Genomic DNA, 19,321 nt, shown 5'->3' with positions numbered 1-19,321 from the left:
ACCACGTAGCACCTCACTGCTAGAAGAGGCTAGCAGGAGAGAGAGTTCGAGCAGCGCAATCTGGCGCGGCAGCGTGTGGAGACAAGTCAGAGACGGGCACAGCCCGCGCTGCCCCCATTAAACGCTGCTTGGCCGCCGCCCGCGCCCAGGGCTCGGCTGCAGCGCGGCCTCGCGGCTGGGCCCCGCGGGGCTGTGCGCCCGTGCCCGCCGGGCACCCCCGCGCCTCCCCACGGGAGACGGCCCCGGCGGCGGGAACGCGTCTTACGCGGCGGGGAGACCCCCCGCCGCACCGGGCCGCGGGCTTTCCGCGGGCGGAGCACGACGCTGGCGTCCCGGGCGCGGGCGCCCTTAAAGTTTCTCGCCGGCGGTGTGCGCGGAGCTGACCCCAAACGCGCCCGCGCCGCCCCGCTTCTCGCCCGCCCGCGCCGTGAGGCTCCCCGCCTCCCCCGGCGGGCCCGCCGCGGGACCAGCGGCTTTGCCGACGCCGCTCCGCCGGCGGGGAGGGGGCGGGCAGGGGCTGCTGCGCGGCCGCACCGGGGGCTGCCGCCCCCCCGGCGAGCGAGCGGCGAGTCCCCTCCCCGCGCGGCGCCCGGCCCGGCGGCGGAGGGACGGACGGAGCGGGGGGGACACCCCGCTGCCGCCGCCGCCGCCCCCGGGGACGGGGGCGCACGGCCGCCATGTGAGAGAAACGGGGGCCGCGGCGGAGCCCGCCCCCGGGGCGGCGGGGCCGGATCGGCTGGCCGCCGCGCTACGCTGCAGCCTTTGCAGGTCCGCGGCGGCGGCGGCGGCGGCGGGCGGGCAGCAACAAGCCACGCCGCCCGGCCGCCCGCGGCCCCGCCATGGGAGCCGGGCGGGGGGCGAGGCTCGCCGCCCCGAGCCGCCGGCGGGGCTGAGCCCGGCTCCAGCGCAGGTAGGGAGACGCCGGCCCGGGCCGGGCCACGCCACGCCACGGGGGAGGCTGCTAGGCTGGGGAAGGGGCTGGCCCCGGCTTCCCCCCCACCCCACCGGGAGGGGGTCGGGCGGCACTGCCCGGCCCGCCGGAAAGTTTGGGCGGGCGGCGCGGCACCCGGGCTCCCCCGCGGCGGGGGGAGCGCGCTGCCCCCCGGGGCTGGGGCCGGGGCCGGCGGTGAGGGCCGGGGGAGGCGGGCGGGCGGGCAGGGAGGGAGGCTTTGAAATGGCTTTGACGAGCGGTACCTCGGAGGTGGGGCCGCGCCGGGAAGCTGGAGCGCCTTTGCCTGTCGTGGCCGGAGTAGTGTACGTGTTTTGGTTTGGGTTTTGTTTTTTTTTTAATCCGGTGTGGTGTGCAGCGTTTTAAGGACAGGAGCCGGGAGGGTTGCTGAACTCCTGGAGGATGTGGGTTAAATGAGCCTCTGCTGCGGAAACTCTTAACGGCTCTGCTTTGCCTTTAAAACACGGGGAGAAGGAGGTGGTGTGTGCTTGTCTAGGCAGTTCGGAAGAGAGGTAGCTTGGCTCTGCTCGCTTTAATGTGCTTGGGTTTAGTTGTCTTTAACAGAAATGTCCTCACTGGTAGACATTTAAAAAAAAACAACAACCAAAACAACAGCATACTTCAGAATGAGTAAGAGGTTAATGAAAATCACCGTGCTTGCAGTAAGCGAATAGGACTCAATTGGGTGATTTCTGTTCCGGACTCTACTGTGTTTTGGGGAGCTCCGTTTAATTCAGCGTGCGTGCATCCTCTTCACGTTGTTGTCGTTTGAAAGGAAAAATAAGCCCCAAATGTTCTGGTTTTTGCATGCACCTGCCTTTGCAAATCCTAACTCCTTGAAGTTCTGCGTGGTGCTCTCACAGAGCCGAAGACGCCTGGTCCGTGTCCAGAGCCCTGCTATTTATAAGACTTGGCAGAGCGGGGGAGGAGGAAGAGGAGGGATGCAGCACAAGGCTGTTGTTTGGCTTTTGCATAAGCTATCGAGACAGGTTGCATGTTGTTTGAAATGTTGCATCGGTGGAGGCGGGGGTGGGGGGGGGGGGGGAGAAGTGCAGAAGCTGAAGTGTTCCCAATCCTTCTCTTCCTAGGGACTGTGGATCTGTGAAGCGCTTCCCTCCGATGTGAATGCAGTGTCCCCTGTGGGATGCAGTAGGTGATGCCCAGCTCTACTGCAATGGCAATTGGAGCTCTCTCTAGTTCTCTTCTCGTAACCTGCTGCCTCATGGTTGCCCTCTGTAGCTCCACCATACCTGTACAAAAACTGGCCAAGGCTCAAGACAAACAGGAGATAAAGGCAAGCCAGGAAAAGAGGGATCACACATCGACAAGGGACAGCCAGACAGGCCCAGGGAGAATGAATGAGATCGGCAGGAGTGGGAGGGAGGAGGGCAGCAGGGACTGGAAGAGCAAAGGAAGCAGGAACTACTCAAACAAGGAGTCCTGGACTAAGCAAAAGCAGGCTTGGAACAGCCAGGGGACGAGCAGTAAGTCCGGGAGCATGCAAGAGCAAAGGGACGCCGCTCCGGAGGAACCTCGCGTGGCTGAAGATGCATCTCTCCCAGAAGCTGTGGCGAGTGTCACTCCCGAGCCTCCAGAGGAGTATGCCTATCCGGACTACCGTGGGAAAGGCTGCGTGGATGAGAGCGGCTTCGTCTATGCCATCGGGGAGAAGTTTGCGCCAGGCCCCTCTGCCTGCCCCTGCCTTTGCACTGAAGAGGGCCCGCTGTGCATACAGCCCGAGTGCCCCAGGCTCCACCCGCGGTGCGTCCATGTGGACACCACGCAGTGCTGCCCACAGTGCAAGGAGAGGAAGAACTACTGTGAGTTCAGAGGGAAAACCTACCAGACTCTAGAGGAGTTCATGGTAAGGGCTGAAGCCGAAAGTCATTTTGTGTGTCCTTCTCTTGTTGAAAGTGGCGTTATGTTCGTCAAGTGCTTTCTCGGAGGGTGTTCTGGGTCTCTCCCCTCCCCTTTAATTTCTGTGTTAATACTACTTCTGCAGTGCTGTAAAATATTCCCCTTAAACATGACCCTTCTTGCTCTGTGATACTGTAACATTTTTAAATGAGGGGGCTGATCTTTATTAATTCCTTTGGTATTTACAGTAAAAAATGCTACTTGAAAGGGTGCTACTCGGTGGTGATGTGGATTTTATGAAAATTTTCAGCAATACATTTGTTTCCTTATTTCACTGTTAACTGTGAAACTTCTACCTTGCAGGGATCGAGCAAGGTTTTGTGGGCTGACTTCTGTTCCCAGTAATCAGTCTGTGATTTCTCTTTTCCTTTTTAACCATTTAAACTGTGCTGCCAAGGTTGCGTCACATTTGCTTTCTGAGAATGACTGTGGGCCTTCTTTTTAGTAAGGGCATGGTTCGCAATTGGATTACAGTGATACAAAGGACTTGAAAACCTTTATGTTTAGGGAAGTCCCTTTAGACTAGGGCCTTTTTAGCATTATTGTACAACGTCATTATCATTGAAAATGCAACTAACTACAGTGTGCTGAAAAGTTTTGGAGTTGGGGCCGATTTCCTGGTTGCTTACCTTGCCTTTTTTCCTTTAGTATTTTATTGTGGCTAAGATCTGCGAGCAGGCTCTAAGGATTTGATTGCGAATGACTGTTAAGATACAGGGCTGGTCCAAAACCCATTTCTGAACGCAACAGTGGTTTTTGAGCTGAATGTGTTGGGGGAAGTACAAAATCCAGTGCAGGGTTCTGGAAGCTTGAGCCCCTCTCAGAATGGAGAAAAAGTGTATTTGTGAAGGCCGTAAATGAGTTGCCACCTCTCCTCTCTGTGGTATTTGCGTGTTCCTGGAAACTTAACTTTGATTCATAATGTCTTTCCATGTTCTTCAACTTACTGAAAAATAAATAAATAAAGGAGCAGAATTACTCTCTCCAGAATAAATCACAGTGTTTCCCCTTGCTCTCTTCAGGCAGTAATGTGTGGAGCACTGGTGGATTTCAAAGCATGGCAGAAAGCATCGTACCATCCTCCCTTTTTCCATGTCACCCCCAAGCATTGCATTCAGCTTCGGGGTGGCAGATGGATTGTCAGATCCTTCCTTTTCCAGCGAAGTTAATTCTGAGGGGTGGCCAAAACAGTGATGCTTCCGCACACATTCGCTGTAGGTCAGAGTTTTAAAGGCTTCTCCACACTCTTCGTTCATTATCTTCTAACCAGTTGCATTTCTTTGTCTTTTTATATAGTGGTGTCATATTAATGGCTGTAAAGCAAGCCTAAAACACCTTATTGTGTTAAGCATGTGGCGAGAGGATAAAACCTTAGGGGTCCCTGTTATATTTGAGCATGGCTGGCAGCCTTGGTAAAAAGGAAGTGCTGAACGGTGACATTTACAGAAATGTTCTGAAAAGACTTTGGCTTTCAGCTTTCTGTTTTAACCCCATTCAGCCTTCAGCCCTTATGTTGATACCTTCCTGTAATGAAAACATTGGTTCCCTTACCACTTTGTGTTAGCCAGCTTTGGAAACACGAGTGAGAAGGGATGTCTACTTGGGATGTGCAAGGAAAGTTACTGATGCAGTTTGGTGGTGGAAGTGCAGGCTGTTTATTTTGATGTGTGAGGACCTTGGTTTTCAGTTGTGTTTCAATGTTGGTTCCAATATTGTGAGCACAAAACTGTAAATGCAGCTGTTTGCCCATGCCACTGCAATCAGTGGACATGTCTGGCGACATAAGGTACAGATGTAGTCAGATCGCTGCTGCTCAGTGGAAGCAATTGCAAATGCAAGTAATTGCACGCGGTTTCAAAGGTCATTTTACAAGTTTAAAGTTGATGGTCTTAGAGAGGCTACTAATATCCTATCTCTTGATTAAGGTTAGGGAAGGAGTTATAAATGGATAGCAATCTGATTTTTCTCTGTGTTTGCGCCTACCATTTGCGGCAGAGTACCAGACATCACTGAAGGAAGAAAAAGGTGACCTCTTAAGTGACTTTATCTGCACAAACACTTACGTATAGACGTGTAAATATGCATGCAAGCTTAGGAGTTCGCTTATATAAAATTCACATATAGCTTGGCATGGCAAAAAATTGCCCTGACCAGAACCAGCGCTAACTTGGAAGCTGAGTGTGCCAGGGAATGGGAGGTTTGATGCATTTCTTCTTTGATTCACAGTCCTTCCTGCAGGCTTTGCTTCTGTGTGTATGCACATGGTTTTTTGTTTTCAGAAAGGACATGGATGTCGACACAAAACACAACACAGGTGTGGGGAAGGATAAGGTCTCATAAAGCTGTTTCCATCAGCACCAGTGTACTCCCCTGTGAATATTCTGAGGCAGGATGGCAGAGGGATCACAGCATGCATATGAGTGAAACTGGGAGCAAAAGCCTCAGTTGGTGAAATGCAATGAGGATAAAATTCTGCACTGGAGCTGGAGATTGCTGAGCACGTGCTCCACTAGATGTTTTTCAGTCTCATAGTAAGATTTGAAAATGCAGGCTGACTTACAAAGTCATAGCCTTATGAGGACCATAAATTATCTTCAGAAGTGTAATGTTTGGGAAAGACCTCCATTTTTGAAAGTTGTTGCTTCGCGTGTCATCTTTGGAATTTCTCTGCTACCAAAAATTGTATTTATTTGTGAATAAGTTACTTGGAAATCTGGAAGTCAAGAAACCCAAATGGATTTTGAAACTTCTGTGGTATTTTGAAGGCACAGAGTAGTAAAAACAAGGCTAGTATGTTTATTCTTGTCAGCCTAACCCCATTCATGTTTTCCTGAGTTGTGTGAGTGGCAAGGAAATATTAATAAAAATTCCAGCACAATAGCAAATAAGTTTGGGATTATGATCGATTTTTTTTTTTTTTTAACTTAGATGTTTTCAAGGCTCAAGGAACCAAATGTAGATTGTATATATTTTTTTAATTCGGACTTTTTGTTGGTTTGTTTTTGGTTTCTTTTGTTTTTTTAATTAAAGTTTGGCACGTGGAAAGGGGGAAGAGAGAGCTCAAATTACTTTGGACCAGAACTTCAATGAGTGCTGATGATTTGTCACTTCTTAATTATGACAATTTACACTAAGTTGCTGGATAAACCTATTGCCCTTACTAAGCTACAGTTTTCTTTGTGCCCCACTAGTGGGAAATCTACCTGTTTACACAATGGCATGTTTGCTTTTTTACAACATCTGCAACTCCATTTATACATCTGCTCATAAACTTCCCTTTAAACAATTCTAAAGAAGTTATTTCTTTTGCCATCTGTACTCTATTTTCTACAGGTTTTACAGCTGCCTGGTGAATACATAAGACTTCTGTGCCTCTCGTCTTCCCACAGTTTTTGCATAGGCAGAACTACGAACTACTGCTGCTATAGAGTTAATAGCTTCATCTGTAGACCACAGAGACGTGGTATCATTAGTCTTCAGAGAGAGGTTGATAGGTGGTATTATTTCCAGTCCAGCCTGGTTATGTCAGATGTGCTAAGCTTGACTGCTGCTGGGCTGCTTGTTTCCCAGACGAACAAGTGGGATGCTTGTTGCATTGGCTGCCACTAGGAACTGCGCTGCAGGGAATGCACCTATGTTATGAGAGTAGAAGAGAGGAAATGTAGGACCAGTTTTGTCTTTTCATTCTGATTTATTTAGCTGTTGTTACATATACACGCTATCTTATTGGCTCTTTCTCTAGTGATGATTATGTCTCCAAATATTAAGCTGCCATTAAGATGTGGAAAGAAGTGGTGATTTTCTACAGTTCCTACAGTAAAAAGCAATGCATTACCATTTAGTCCAAAGATGGACAGATAAAGGTTGACATTAGTACCATTTTAGCAGCCACTGTGGTTCACTTACATGCCTGAAAAGAGCTTTGTAGAAATAAGCACATGGAGACCTTCCTTAACTCTGCTACCGTTGGTCATATTGGTGGGTTGTACAGATGACAGTACTTATTAAAGGTGTATCACATGTATTCCCCTGAAATCCGATGATTGCACAGGAAGGGTATTCGTGGCTGCAGTATCACATTAACAGTATACTCGTTCATGAAAGATGTAGTCTTCATGTGTATGTGCTGTATAGGACGTAAAGGTGTTATTCTGAATCATCATTATTAGATAAAGATTAGATCAATTCTGTTTTTCATTCAATAGTATTTTCAGTGCTTCATTAAATGGCTTCTTGTTCTAAGAATTTTAGGCTTCTGTCAAATTTGGAATTCTAGTAAACAACCTACTTAATTAGAATATGTTTAGACTTTACATATGAGAGATTTTAGGAGTAACATCTGTGGGCTGTCTTGTTTCCTGATTATCATCAGATACTCTAGTTATTACATCACTTCTAATAATTGAATGGCACAGCTACTAAATGGTGTCCTGGAAGAGGGAATATCTGTTGTTGTAGTTACTGGTCTTGTTGAACTGTGATGACTGGCAAATTTGCATCTTTTTCAAGTCATGGCAAAAAATGTTAAACCTGATTGAAAGCCTTGTTGAGCCTGATCCTTGGAATTGAGTTCTGGTAGCTTTGATCAAGTAGGATTCCTTAAAAATAATAAAATCAGGAGCTCAGGTTTGCTGACACTCCAAATTTCACGTGCAGTTCAAGTGATTACCTGGAATACCTGAGCCTCTCGACTCTGAACACTGGATCAGAAACCTCCTCATCCACTGATGCTCCAGCTCTGCAAGTGAATGTGGCAGTTTTTAAACAATTACAGGACAAAGTTCTTGTCCCAAAGCCTGCAATAAAAATCCACAGTACTGGGCTGTCAGCCTCCTTGTAGCATTTTATAAACATATGGTGTGGTGTTATCCTTGGTAGAGTGTAAAGCAAAGAGCAAACTGGAAGTGAGTAGCTAGCAAAGGAAGCCTGGAATAAATAATAGTAATAAAAGCAGAAAGCAACAGAGCAAGAGACCCTATTTAGGCTTTCTAAGCAGAGGGGATGGAATGAAAGATATGTGAGTGCATAAGCCAATAACAGCCCTGGCAGGTGGGAAGAGAAGTGGCAAAGCATGGATGAGCATTTAGTTGGAGATGATGCTGTGCAAGCATCAGCATGTTTGAACTTTGAAAGTGAGAAGGATGTGAAAGAGGCAAGCAAGCAGACAATGGATTTGATGAAAAGATGTGATGGGCTGCCTAAGGAATAGGGAGAAGAAACAGATGATCTGCAAGTTAGACACCTGGATGATTCTTCACAGAGAATTTTTTTTTTTTTTTTTTTAATGATTTGAGGTTACTCTGCTTTTATCGGAGAAATGCAATGGGTGGTTGTTTGCATCAACTGGAATCTGGAATGAAAAAGGGTCCTTAAAAAAATGATCTCGTCCTTAAGGAAACCAAGAATCTGCACGGATTATTGATTTAGAGGATCACTAATAATAACATTCAGCTGCATTTTCATCCTGTGCTCTGAGCATGGATACCAGTGTGGGTTTTTTTGCAGTATAGCAATGAGATTTACAGTATACCATTTATTGCTCTTTAGCACCCTTGCTTCCCTCTGCCTCCAGCTCCATGTGTGGTATGAGGATGTTGGCAATGCAATGTGCAGTGCCTGCTCAGGAGCGCTGAAGAGGACAGCTGGAATTGTACATGTGGCAAATGCAGGCATTTGAAAGTCCATTTTTTCCTGATTAGGGCCTTGATGTTGTTTTGTTTGGAATTAATTTCATTGAATTAGGTCATTCAAGTAATTATCTCAAAGTACTCCTATTCTGTAGAGTTCTTCAAAACCAGTAACATTTCACTAGGTAAAAAAGATGACTTGTATGTTCCTTCACCCCATTCTTTGCATTGTAATTTCTTTTCAGGATGTTACAAGTATTACAGGGATGGTCCAAATACAATTAACCTGTGGGAAATGCCTCAATTCAAAGGATGTTTTTTTCCTGACTTCTCTCTGAAAATTATAATTTTCAATAAAATACAACTTCCTGCTACTAAAAAGCTTTCAAACTGTAAAAATTGCAATAAGGATTTCCATTAAAAGAAGGTTCATATTTCACTTAGCAAAATTTTTCTTCTTTAAATACAGTATTTTTTGCTAAATTACTTTTTGAACTTCTAATAGAATTAAACTAGACTTCATCTAAATTATGAACTTAATTTGCTGGAAGTTCATTAGAAATGTGGTAGGGAAATTTTTGTTTTATTTGTGTTAAAAGTCTAAAGTGTTCTTGTTCCCAGGATCCCTTTGACTTTCCCATTTGGTGGACAAGTTCAGAGCAGAACCTGTGGTTTTTTTCTGCTGTGGTTCGGTAATTTTGCAGGAGCCCAGCCTTGCTCTCTGCATTATTCAGACCACAAAAAGCATTTGTTTTAAAGTGGGGAGGAAAAAGAGGTGAAGGAAAGAACAATGTCAATGGGAAGGTAGTTATTGCACACTTCAGGAGGGCATTAAGTGAAAGAGTTAAGAGGTGACTGGATTTGTGTTTCAGGTTTCTCCGTGTGAGAAGTGTCGCTGTGAAGCCAGTGGTGAAGTGCTGTGCACTGTCTCAGCTTGTCCCCAGACCGAGTGCGTGGATCCGGTGTATGAGCCCGATCAGTGCTGTCCTATCTGCAAAAATGGTAAGCGACAGCTGCAAAACTAGAAGGGGGCTTCTGTCGGGGAGATCCATGTTGCTATGTTCTGGTTTTGAAAAATAATTCCATTATATTCCTTTTTCCCCCCAAATGGAGATGGAGAGGAGTTGTGTGTGGATGGTGTCTTCCTGGTGTGAGGAGTCACATCTTCCCTTGACTGGGATGGACTTGATTATGACCTACAGGGATTTTTGTTGCCCAGGAGACAATTAGGGTGTTAACCCCAGATATTCATGTGGCTTCTGGATATAAATTTTGCATGAACTCATTGTGGATATGTTTTATATAGGCACACAAAGCAAAACTCAGGCTCTTCATGTTATCCGCCTTTCAACGTGAGCAGGAGAAAAGTTACTTTTGTTCTCCCTTCTTATTTGTTCCCGTTTCAGAGATTATTCTTTTTTTTTTTTTCCTGAGGCAAATCAAATGTACCTTATTGAGCTCATTTAATTTTCATAACTAAATGAATTAAACTCCCAAGTTTAATTGAATATTTTTCATAACTAAATTAGACAGAAAGTCTCTCTACTCCCAACAAGGGCCTGTATTAGATGAAAGTCTTGGTCTATTTAGAGGAAAAAATTACATGACACACTAGCTCATCACTTATAAAGAAGAAATGATAATTTATTAATAGAAATGAAAGCTGCAAAATCTCAAATTAAATTATATTTAAAATGAAAAAAGACATTTAAAAATACTCAGATAATTTGCAGCCATATATTATTTCTCTAGAATAGGTAGGTTCCATTACATTAGCTAAAACAAACTGATTAAAATTGTGGAAAAGCTAGGGGTGGAGAGAGTGTACAGCATATGCTTTCCACAAATTCAACAGTAGATGATAAGGGATAGTTAATTGCATTGGAGGAGTTTCATTTGTATGGGTATAAAAGTAATTGCTTCACATCCCTTAATTGGTTGTTGCAACCCTGAAGGAATTTGGCTGTACAGCTTAAGGGCGCTCTGCTTTTGGAGGTGAGGACAGGCATTTTTTGAGGCATTTAGGGACAGTTCCTGAGAGAGGCTGAATTTGGAAGCTGGTGGTGTGGTAGCTAGCCAGTCCAGAGGATCTTTTAGCACTTGTTTGATGGCAAGAGCCTTCCTTGACGCGCTCACAGGCTTTTTGTGTGCACCACGCTCTGCTGCAGTTCCCCAGGTTGGAGTGACTCTTGGCAGGCAAAAGGTCTGTTTTCAGTATCGGCGATGGAGTTACAAGCATAATGCGTTAAGTCTATGTAGTCTTTCCTACTGAATTTCTCCAGTGGTGCTAAGGCTGTTTGGAGCTGGATTGACTTTCCATCGGTGTATGTTCTCCCACAAGCATCAATATAATGCATTGCAGTGGCCATCTCCCAGTGGTGGCTTGCCTTTGGATTAAGGTGGTACAGCAGTGTGGGGCTTGGCTTGGCTGTTCGCATAGATCCCCTGACATGTTTCCCAGAAATGGGGCCTTTTTAAAAAATTGTACACAAAACATGCCTTAGTTGTGAGGAGGCTGCCCTCTCTCCGAGTGCTAAGGCTGAATTACCAGAAAAGGTTCTGCCTGCCAGAAAAGGGTGGTCTCGTCCTCAGCATCTGAATCCTCAATATTACTTGCATATTCCTTGGGTATAACCACAAGCTGTCATCCCTGACCCAGTTTCAGACCAAGGTGACCAGAGCTGCCTGTTTCCTGTGTCACTTCTCTGCATGTCAGAGAACCAACAGTGGCTTTCCTTGTTAGCTTTTAGATGAGGAAAAAAGCCATTAACAATAACAACATAACCAAGATAGTTCAGAAGCAGCTCAACTTTTCTGGTTCAGTAGCTTCAGTATAGCATCACAAAGAAATTTCTGAGGAATGCTGTCCATCTGGGGAGTGCATTTAAAAAAAAATACCAGGCTGTTTGCTTCCAGAGCTTATTTTAAAGCATGGGACACGTGCAGTTTGCAAGTAACTTCACCAAATTGCTGAATGTTTTTAATTAGATTGGAGCAAAAACCTACTGAGCAGGAAAACCCAGCCTGCCTCATCCCCTCATTTTCAAGCCTACTGGAACAAATGCGCTGTGAATGTGAGTCGGGGAAACAATCATCGCGTTGTGCTTCAGGGTTGATTGTTGCAGCGATGACATCAATGACATCGTGTTAGTGACCGAAAAGAGCTTGGGTGATGTACACAGAGCTCAGCTGCGTAACCTGAGTGGTGGGAAAGGTGGAGCTGTCAAAAGCATACAAGTGAGGTGACTGCTGTCAGGATCAGCATCCCAACCTTGGTAGAGCAAGAAGGGGTGTGAGGTGAAGTCTGGGTTCTCTACATCTACTAACAATTGTGTGTTAAAAATGCACACGATCCAACTCGTGATTTCCCTCCCTTTCCTGGCACTTCATAACATATAACACTTTCCCAGCTGGCCTGGCCTGCGGATTGCTGGCAGTGAACCAACAGAGCGAGAACTAAGCAACTACATCTGTCACTGGTAAGACCACATACAAATGCCTGATTAAGAATTATGGAGGAGATCTAGTGAAACCCTGCCATTATTAGAAATGAATGAATTCAGTCTCTTGGCAGGTGTGACACACTGTGCGTTATCCCTTGTGGGAAGGAGGGGGTGGATAGGTAACTGGACGTCAGACCTCCACAACTGCACGCGTGTGTAGTTACAGACATACTTTGAACATAAGTAGCGAATGGAAAACTTGCAGAGCAAAGAACAGTCTTACGTGTAGGATTTAATAATCTTCTGTATCACATCCCAACTTTCAAGAAGGAGCCTAGATACTTCCATAGCTGAAGATGTTATTTTCTTCTTTGTGGGAAGAGACAGGGACTACTTTAAAGAAGTATCTGCTCTGAGGAGTAGTCTATAGAAGGGGTAAAAGGTGACACCTCACTGAGAAAATCTTGGGGTGAGGGGCAATTTTCTGCTTTTTATGTCTTAAGTCACTACAGCTAAGGAGCTGCTTTGTGTTTGTCTTATATACATGCCCTGGAAGGAAGCAGGGTGGGGACAGAGGGAATGGAGGAGAGGCTTTCTTGTTGTGTGGGCTGACATGTTGAGCTTCATGCCTTTGGTAACCAACAGCAGCAGCAACAAGAAAAAACATCCAGCAAGTTAAATATGACTTCAGAGAATTGCATTCAGTAACAGGTGCCCAGTGCAGATCTCCATCCTGCTTTATAGTACTAGCAACGTAGTTACTTCTGCGGAAGCCGTCCCTGTTCATAGCGATGTCAGTAAGGTCAGAATCGGGTACAGGTGTTTCTACAGTTTGTATGGAGTGAAGGGTAAAGGTAATAAGCATACAATTCCCTTTCCATTAGGAAAAGGCTGGGCACTTGTCACTGATTCATTTGGGGCAGTGGGAGGGGTGGAGGGTAATACTGAATTATCTTGCTAGATGAAATTACCTCGGTTGTCTATTCAACTTCTATTTCCAGTATTAGAGTTCTAATAGGCGTACACAGCTGAATGTTGCTTTGCCTGAAGCATGCAGCCACGGAGCAGTCGATGGAGTTAAGGGTGGCCCTGCTCCTGCTGGTGTCTTTGCAGAAGGATGAGATTAAACCCGCAGCCCACATGGAGCCTGGAGGGGGAGGCGTGGTTGCTAGACCAGAATGGGTTTTGTTCTAAGGTCCCCAAGAGATTTTTATTTCAGTATACGGCTGAAAGATTGTCCCAGATAAGATGAAGCTGATCCTGGTGCCTTCGTAGCATTGATCTATCTGTGCGTCAGTGTTGTTTCTCTGTCTGCAGCAGGGAGAGCCGAGCTTCTCCTGTTGGCGAAGGCTTGTAGCTGGCACGGTTGAAAATACAAGTGCTGATGCCCAGGGGGTCACGTGTGTTTGCAGGGCTGTAATGTCCACAGGAGATGTCTTGTCTGTTCTCACTGGCAGCGCAACAGGGAGATTTTACTCTGGATTCAGTCATCTCAGGTGCCTTAGGTGGGATGAGTCAGGACCTCATTTCATATACAGGTTCATAGTTATGGGTGAAATATACACGTCATGTGGTTGAAATGGTTGCCGCTAGTAAGGTGCATGTCTAACGTGATGTGGCCAGCAAGGGTAAATGGTGAAAGTTTGTATACCCATACTGTGAGGTTGACTCACTGAAACTTGCTTTAGCACCTTTATGTACAATTACAATGTTTAGGCATGAGGTGACTTGAGAGTGCCTCTGAATGGCAAGTGGGGACCTCCATCTGTGCAAAGGAGCTCTCAAGGGGAGCAAAAACCTGATAAAGGCTGGCAGAGCTGCCATCCCCTTTTGTGACTGTTTGTACAATAGGACTTTGTCTCACCGCGGGACTCAAATCTATTAAAAAATGGTGCTGGTCGAGGCAGTAGTGTAGCCCCTGTGAGCTGTCATCCCTCTAAAATCCAGGTGGAGAGGGGGACCTGTCCAGCCAGAACAAGGCTGAGGGTGTTTATTCTGGGCAGATAAAGGGAAGCTGCACCTTGGCAGCTCTCACATGAGCTGGCTGTTTGCTCTTCCCTGCAGCCCCAGCTTTGCTCAAGCACCATGGAGAATCTGACCTGTAAAATTTAATGTCCTTCTGCAGTGTGTTTAAATAAAATATGACATACCCTTGACCGTATATGCCTCAATCTCAGCAATGAAAAAAGTATAATAATGCTGTCCAGGTAGAGGTCAAGGTGGGACTGTTGCAAACATCAGGAATTTAATTGCTGTGAAATTTAAATAAACAGTGCCTTTGGTTGTCCTTTCTTCCTCTTTCTGTTTTCATTTTAAATACCTCTTTCAGTCATGCTTTGGCAGCTAATTTACATATAGCAAAGAAGACCCAGAAGTTTTAAAGCCTGAGAGTGGTTCTTCAGTCTACATTAAGGAAGGGATCAAATCAGGTGGTCATGGTGGTCTCTTCTAGATGTAAAATATAGGAATCATAAAATGATTGTCAAGTCTATTTTTTTAAGATTGAAACAGTATTTCAGTTACAAAAAAAAGGAATTTACATTAAAAAATAATAACCTAATGAACAAGAAATCATTTCAAACTAATCCCAGTTCCACCCATACTGTATGCCCCATGTGACTTGTTCCCTTCTGATGTGTTTAGTTCAGGCATTTGAATGCCTGTGCATGCAGGGTGATACTTGTTCCATGTTTCTGTGTGCATGAGTTGCTTAGCAAAAACTTCTGCAGAGACTTCCTGCTTTAATAGGCTGTATTTCACAAAATGATTTATAATACAGGACTGTTAACCAGGAAATATTAATGTTTCAGGGGGAAAAATACCATTAAAGTTGCATGAACAGCTGTATGTGATTAAAATTGCCTACTGAATATGCAGGTAGGTTGCAAAACTGTAGCAGATATTTTGGCAGCTATTTATTGAAAACAAAGAAATATCAGACTTGCTTCTTTTTGGCTGCGTTGAGCATTTAAAGTGGCTTCCAAATCTGGTAGGTGAAGTTGGTAAACTAGTAGCAGTACTTTTTGCTGTTGTTTTCTGCTGTTGATGAAGTTGAGAGGAAGTTCAGTCTGTGTCATCTTAATTCAGGGAGTTCCTTTAACCCCATTTCATCTCTCTGCTCACCTCTCATTTTCTCTCCCTACTCTGGGAAAGTTGGTGGATACACAAGCTATATGTGCATCATGGTTTAAGCCCAGCCGGCAACAAAGCACCATGCAGCCGCTCGCTCAATCCTCCCCCCCAGCCATGGTGGGATGAGGGGAAAATATAAAGAAATGCTTGTGGGTCGAGACAAGGACAGGGAAGGATCACTCACCTCTCATGGTCACAGGCAAAAGACAGGGTCAACTTGGGGAAGAAACAAAATCAATTTAATTTACTACAAATCAAAAGAAAACAAGGATAATGAGAAGTAAACCCACATCTTAAAACACCCACACACCTCCCTTCTTCCTGGGCACAGCTTCACTCCCAGATTCTCCATCTACCCCCCCTGCCCCCAGCAGCACAGAGGGACGGGGAATGGGGTTGTGGTCAGTTCATCACACCTTGTCTCTGCCACTCCTTCCTCCTCGGGGGGACGACGACTCCTCACTTGTCCCCTGCTCCAGCGTGGGGTCCCTCCCACAGGAGACAGTCCTTCATATTCTCCAACATGGGTCCTTTCCATGGGCCAGTCTTCAGTCACAGACTGTCTCAGCGCAGGCTTTACCACAGAGTCATGGCCATTTTGGGGGGCCCCCGCTGCCCTCCGTGGGCTGGCGGACACAGCCTGCCGCCTCACCGCGGGCTGGGGGGGCATCCCCTCCTCCTTCCCTGACCTCGGCACCTGCAGAGGGGTTCCTCTCACACCCCACTCCCCTCACTGGCTGCAGGTTCCCCTTCTCAAACCTGTTCCCCACAGGTGTTACCACTCTCACTGACGGGCTCGGCCCGGGCCAGCGGCGGGTCCCACCTGGAGCCGGGGAAGCTTCTAGAAGCTCCTCACAGGAGCCGGCCCTGCGGCCCCTACCCTGCTACCAAAACTCTGTCACAGAAACCCAAAACAGTGTGCTTCCTGTGCAGAAATCACCAAATTTTCTTCTTGTGCCAATTTTTCCACTTAGATCAGAACCTGTTTAAATGTGCACAGATTACCACTGCAAACTGGGCTGAGCAAAAACTTGTGCCAAAACCACATAGGCCTTGTTGTTCCAGCGCACATACATGTGCATGCATACACATGCGTATGGGATCCAATGTTGACCTGGTATTTTCATGTTGAGCTGGCCAAGTAGTGGTAGGTGTTGTTATTTCCTCTAAGGGTATTCATTTAATGTACAAGTTTTGTTGACTTCCAAGGTATATGATTTTTTTTCCGAGTGATAGAAAGCTGTCAGAGGATGAGAAGGATCTGTCTGAAGACATGGCAAAAGTATCCAGTTATGCTGAGCCTAGATTGGTTATCAGGACAAATCTGTTTTTATAGTGTATATGTATTTATTGCATATATATATTGTTTGTATATATTTTTTAATTTTTTTCCACCAAGAAGCCAAAATGCTTTCAGTTGGGAGTTCTGCTCTCAAAAGGCGGCAGTGTCAGTGAGTGTATAGCATCCTGTCATTTTGTGCAGACACATGAGGACAATCAGAATTTGTACTACTGTTTGGTATTTAAAGTGGCACTGTGTACTTAAGTAAGAGGATGTGGAAGAGCCTATTAAAATATAAAAGCAGCGTATCCTGTAAGCTTTCCAGAACTCACTTGACAATATTTTCTTATTACAGGCTGCTACAGTGGCCTGAGAAGGGTTTCTTCGGCAGTCAGTTTTTCTCCTCTTACCTGATGCTGCAGACTTAACTCATATATCACAGCTAAATTCTGCTGTATCAGTCACTTTCATGGCAACTGCTTGCAAGGCGTGTCACTTTACTGTGGATTGAAGCAAAAGTTGATTATGATGTGCCCCAAACAGTTGTTTATCAGTGATGGTCCCATGTGAGTGTGGGAAACAAGCTGCTAGCTCCCCATGGTGGAGTCAGAACTTCAGTGTGTCGTGGCTCCTGGGTTCTTAAAAAGATATTTTGCTTCAGCTCCAGGAGCAGAAAGATGAAAATGCTCTCTGTGCTGATAGAAAAAAGAAACACTGAAATCCTTGGATGGGGAGGGGAAGAATAACTTTTCTGGCAACTTTCATGTATTTTAAAAAAAAAAAGAGAGAGAGAGAGAGAGGTCTGATGTACCTTACGCTGCTCGCCATGGCAGTTTTACGTATTTGCCATCCTGTGTAGTCCTGGATGCTGGTTCTGGTTCAGACAAGAAAGTGCCTTCATGCTAATATCCACCAGTATTGGAGTAAACAGTGTGCTATTCCTTGATTTGTCTTCCCTGAGAGCTTCTCCTTTACATAGAGATGTATTTGAGGATTTGCTTGTTTTCTAGTGAAAGAGCTAATCCATGCTCCTCAAAATGAAGTCATTAGTTGCTTTGGGTTTTTGTTTGTTTGTTTGTTTTGGTTTTTAAGGTCTTCATAAAAGAATTTTCTGAGTTTGTATTGCAATTTTATTTACACACATATATGGAGGTAGGTAAGGTGTTCAAAAAAAAGCAGCTAGTCCAGGAGCTCACATTGTGCCCCCTTCCTCCTCCACACGCTGCCCCCAGCGTTCGTTCTTTGCTGTTCAAAGAAAGTTCAGAAAACTGACATTAAGGGGTTGAAGTTTTTCCTACATCTAGTCTTGTTCTTTATGCTGTTTATTAGATAAAGTATTCCCAGTGTTAATTTTGCTCCCCTGTTCTGTTATTGGATGTCTATTTTAATTTTGTATGTGTCACTAATTGAAATTGTGGCAAAGATTTGGGGGGGGGCGTGTGCAATTCCAGGGTCTGAAATACTTGTGTACATCTTGCTGTATGCTATATCCTTGGAATAATATTCCCTGTCAGTAGAACACTATACTATTTGATTAAATTATGAGCTCTTAGATTCTGAAATCCTGTCTTGCTCCAGGTTGAGTTACCATAGGTTAATGCATTACCCAATGTTAGCTGAGCCACTGTCACTGTCCACGTGAGCTCTCAATTGTATTCTTTGCAGATAATCGTGTTTGTAACAAACTATTTACTAGCTAGGTGCTACAGCATTACAGTAATAGGACTACAGGGCTGATTAGTATTTTGCAGTGTGATTAAAAGGAGCAGTGAAGAAAGATATGTGTCTTGTGTGTTTTGCTCTATATTCTCTTGGCTTTTTTCATTGCTATTTCATTATGTTAAATGAGGCATCCAAGAGTTTGCTTGGCTTTGAGGGGAGGTGGAGGCTTACATTCAGTTGTTGTGGTATGTTACTATATTGGCAGTTCATCCCTCTGATAAATGGTATATTCAAACTCTCCTTTCATGTCTAAGTGCAGTGTAATTTTCTCTGCTTGTTTTTCACAGGAAGTTAAGGTTTAGGCATTAAGGAAGATGTGAGTTGATCCAGGTGACTTACTGACTGATGGAAGCAGGGAACTGGCTGATTCATTAAACTTAATTTCTTAACACTTTGCTCTTTTGTGGTTTGTGCTTTGCAACCGCGATGCCCTTTCCACACAGTGCCGGATTGCTAATGCGAGGTCTGCCTTAACTTGTCGTAACTCCTCAGTCTCTGGGATATGTCTTAGGTCTTACATGAGCATGACAGCAATCTCAGAAGTTTTCTTCCAGTCCTGTTTAAACTGTATTTGTAAATGAAGTACAGATCTGATGGAAGAACAGGAAAATCTGTTTCCTTTCCTGGCATCAGTTTGACCAGGGGCTAACTTGTACACCTCTGCCTGTGTTTGGAAAAGGGTTCTGAGGGAAGAGGAGCGACAGGTTCTTACGGGAGAGGCTAAAAGCCTCTGATATTTTTTATTAGTATTTGTAAAATTGCAGTGCTTGTTTTTCTTGTCGCTCTAAGTAGCGCCTTACTGTTTCAAACTACTGCACTGGGGAACTCCCCTATGCTGTGTGCTGTGAGAGTCCTGAATTAAGTCCCTGACGATTATCTTTGCCCAGCAGGTCAGACATCTTTATCAGCAGGATGCTCAAGTGCTTTCCTAATTTAAAACCTTGATCTTTAAGTTGGAAGCAGCTTTTACGTCGTGAACGTTTGGATTGCTTCCATGGGTGTAATTATCCATGCGGTTTTGCTTCCTTGAGCATGTCCAGCTGTATAGCTGTGATTAAAAAAAAAAAAAAAAAAAAGAAAATAACAGTTTTTAAGTAATCCCTTACCTTCACCAGCACCATTACCATAATGATTAGCATTCCAAAGCTGACTGGCAACCAAAAACTTTGATTGCTGTTTTCATTTAGGAAAACCCTCTAATGTTTTGTTCGGTTTTGGTTTGTTTTTTTTTTTTCTGCCTACACTGGTG

The 19,321-nt window shown here is 45.2% G+C and overlaps 1 protein-coding gene across 3 annotated transcripts in view; it reads left to right on the top strand.

Moving 5' to 3' along the window:
* Positions 1 to 617: 617 nt before the first annotated feature.
* Positions 618 to 19,321, top strand: part of VWC2 (von Willebrand factor C domain containing 2) — a 56,498-nt gene continuing 37,794 nt past the window's right edge. Inside the window, exons 1-3 of one of the 3 annotated variants that reach the window (XM_030012914.2) lie at positions 618 to 910; positions 2,038 to 2,813; positions 9,366 to 9,495. In XM_030012914.2, coding sequence (XP_029868774.1) covers positions 2,106 to 2,813; positions 9,366 to 9,495 — 838 coding nt within the window. In that variant the 5' untranslated portion in view covers positions 618 to 910; positions 2,038 to 2,105. Of the gene's footprint in view, positions 911 to 1,135; positions 1,255 to 2,037; positions 2,814 to 9,365; positions 9,496 to 19,321 lie in introns of those variants that run through there. The other 2 variants (XM_030012916.2, XM_030012915.2) reach the window with 2 other exon arrangements.

This window comes from Aquila chrysaetos, chromosome 4 (genome assembly GCF_900496995.4).
Source record: "Aquila chrysaetos chrysaetos chromosome 4, bAquChr1.4, whole genome shotgun sequence".
Taxonomy (NCBI): domain Eukaryota; kingdom Metazoa; phylum Chordata; class Aves; order Accipitriformes; family Accipitridae; genus Aquila; species Aquila chrysaetos.
This window is presented reverse-complemented; position numbering and strand designations above follow the sequence as displayed.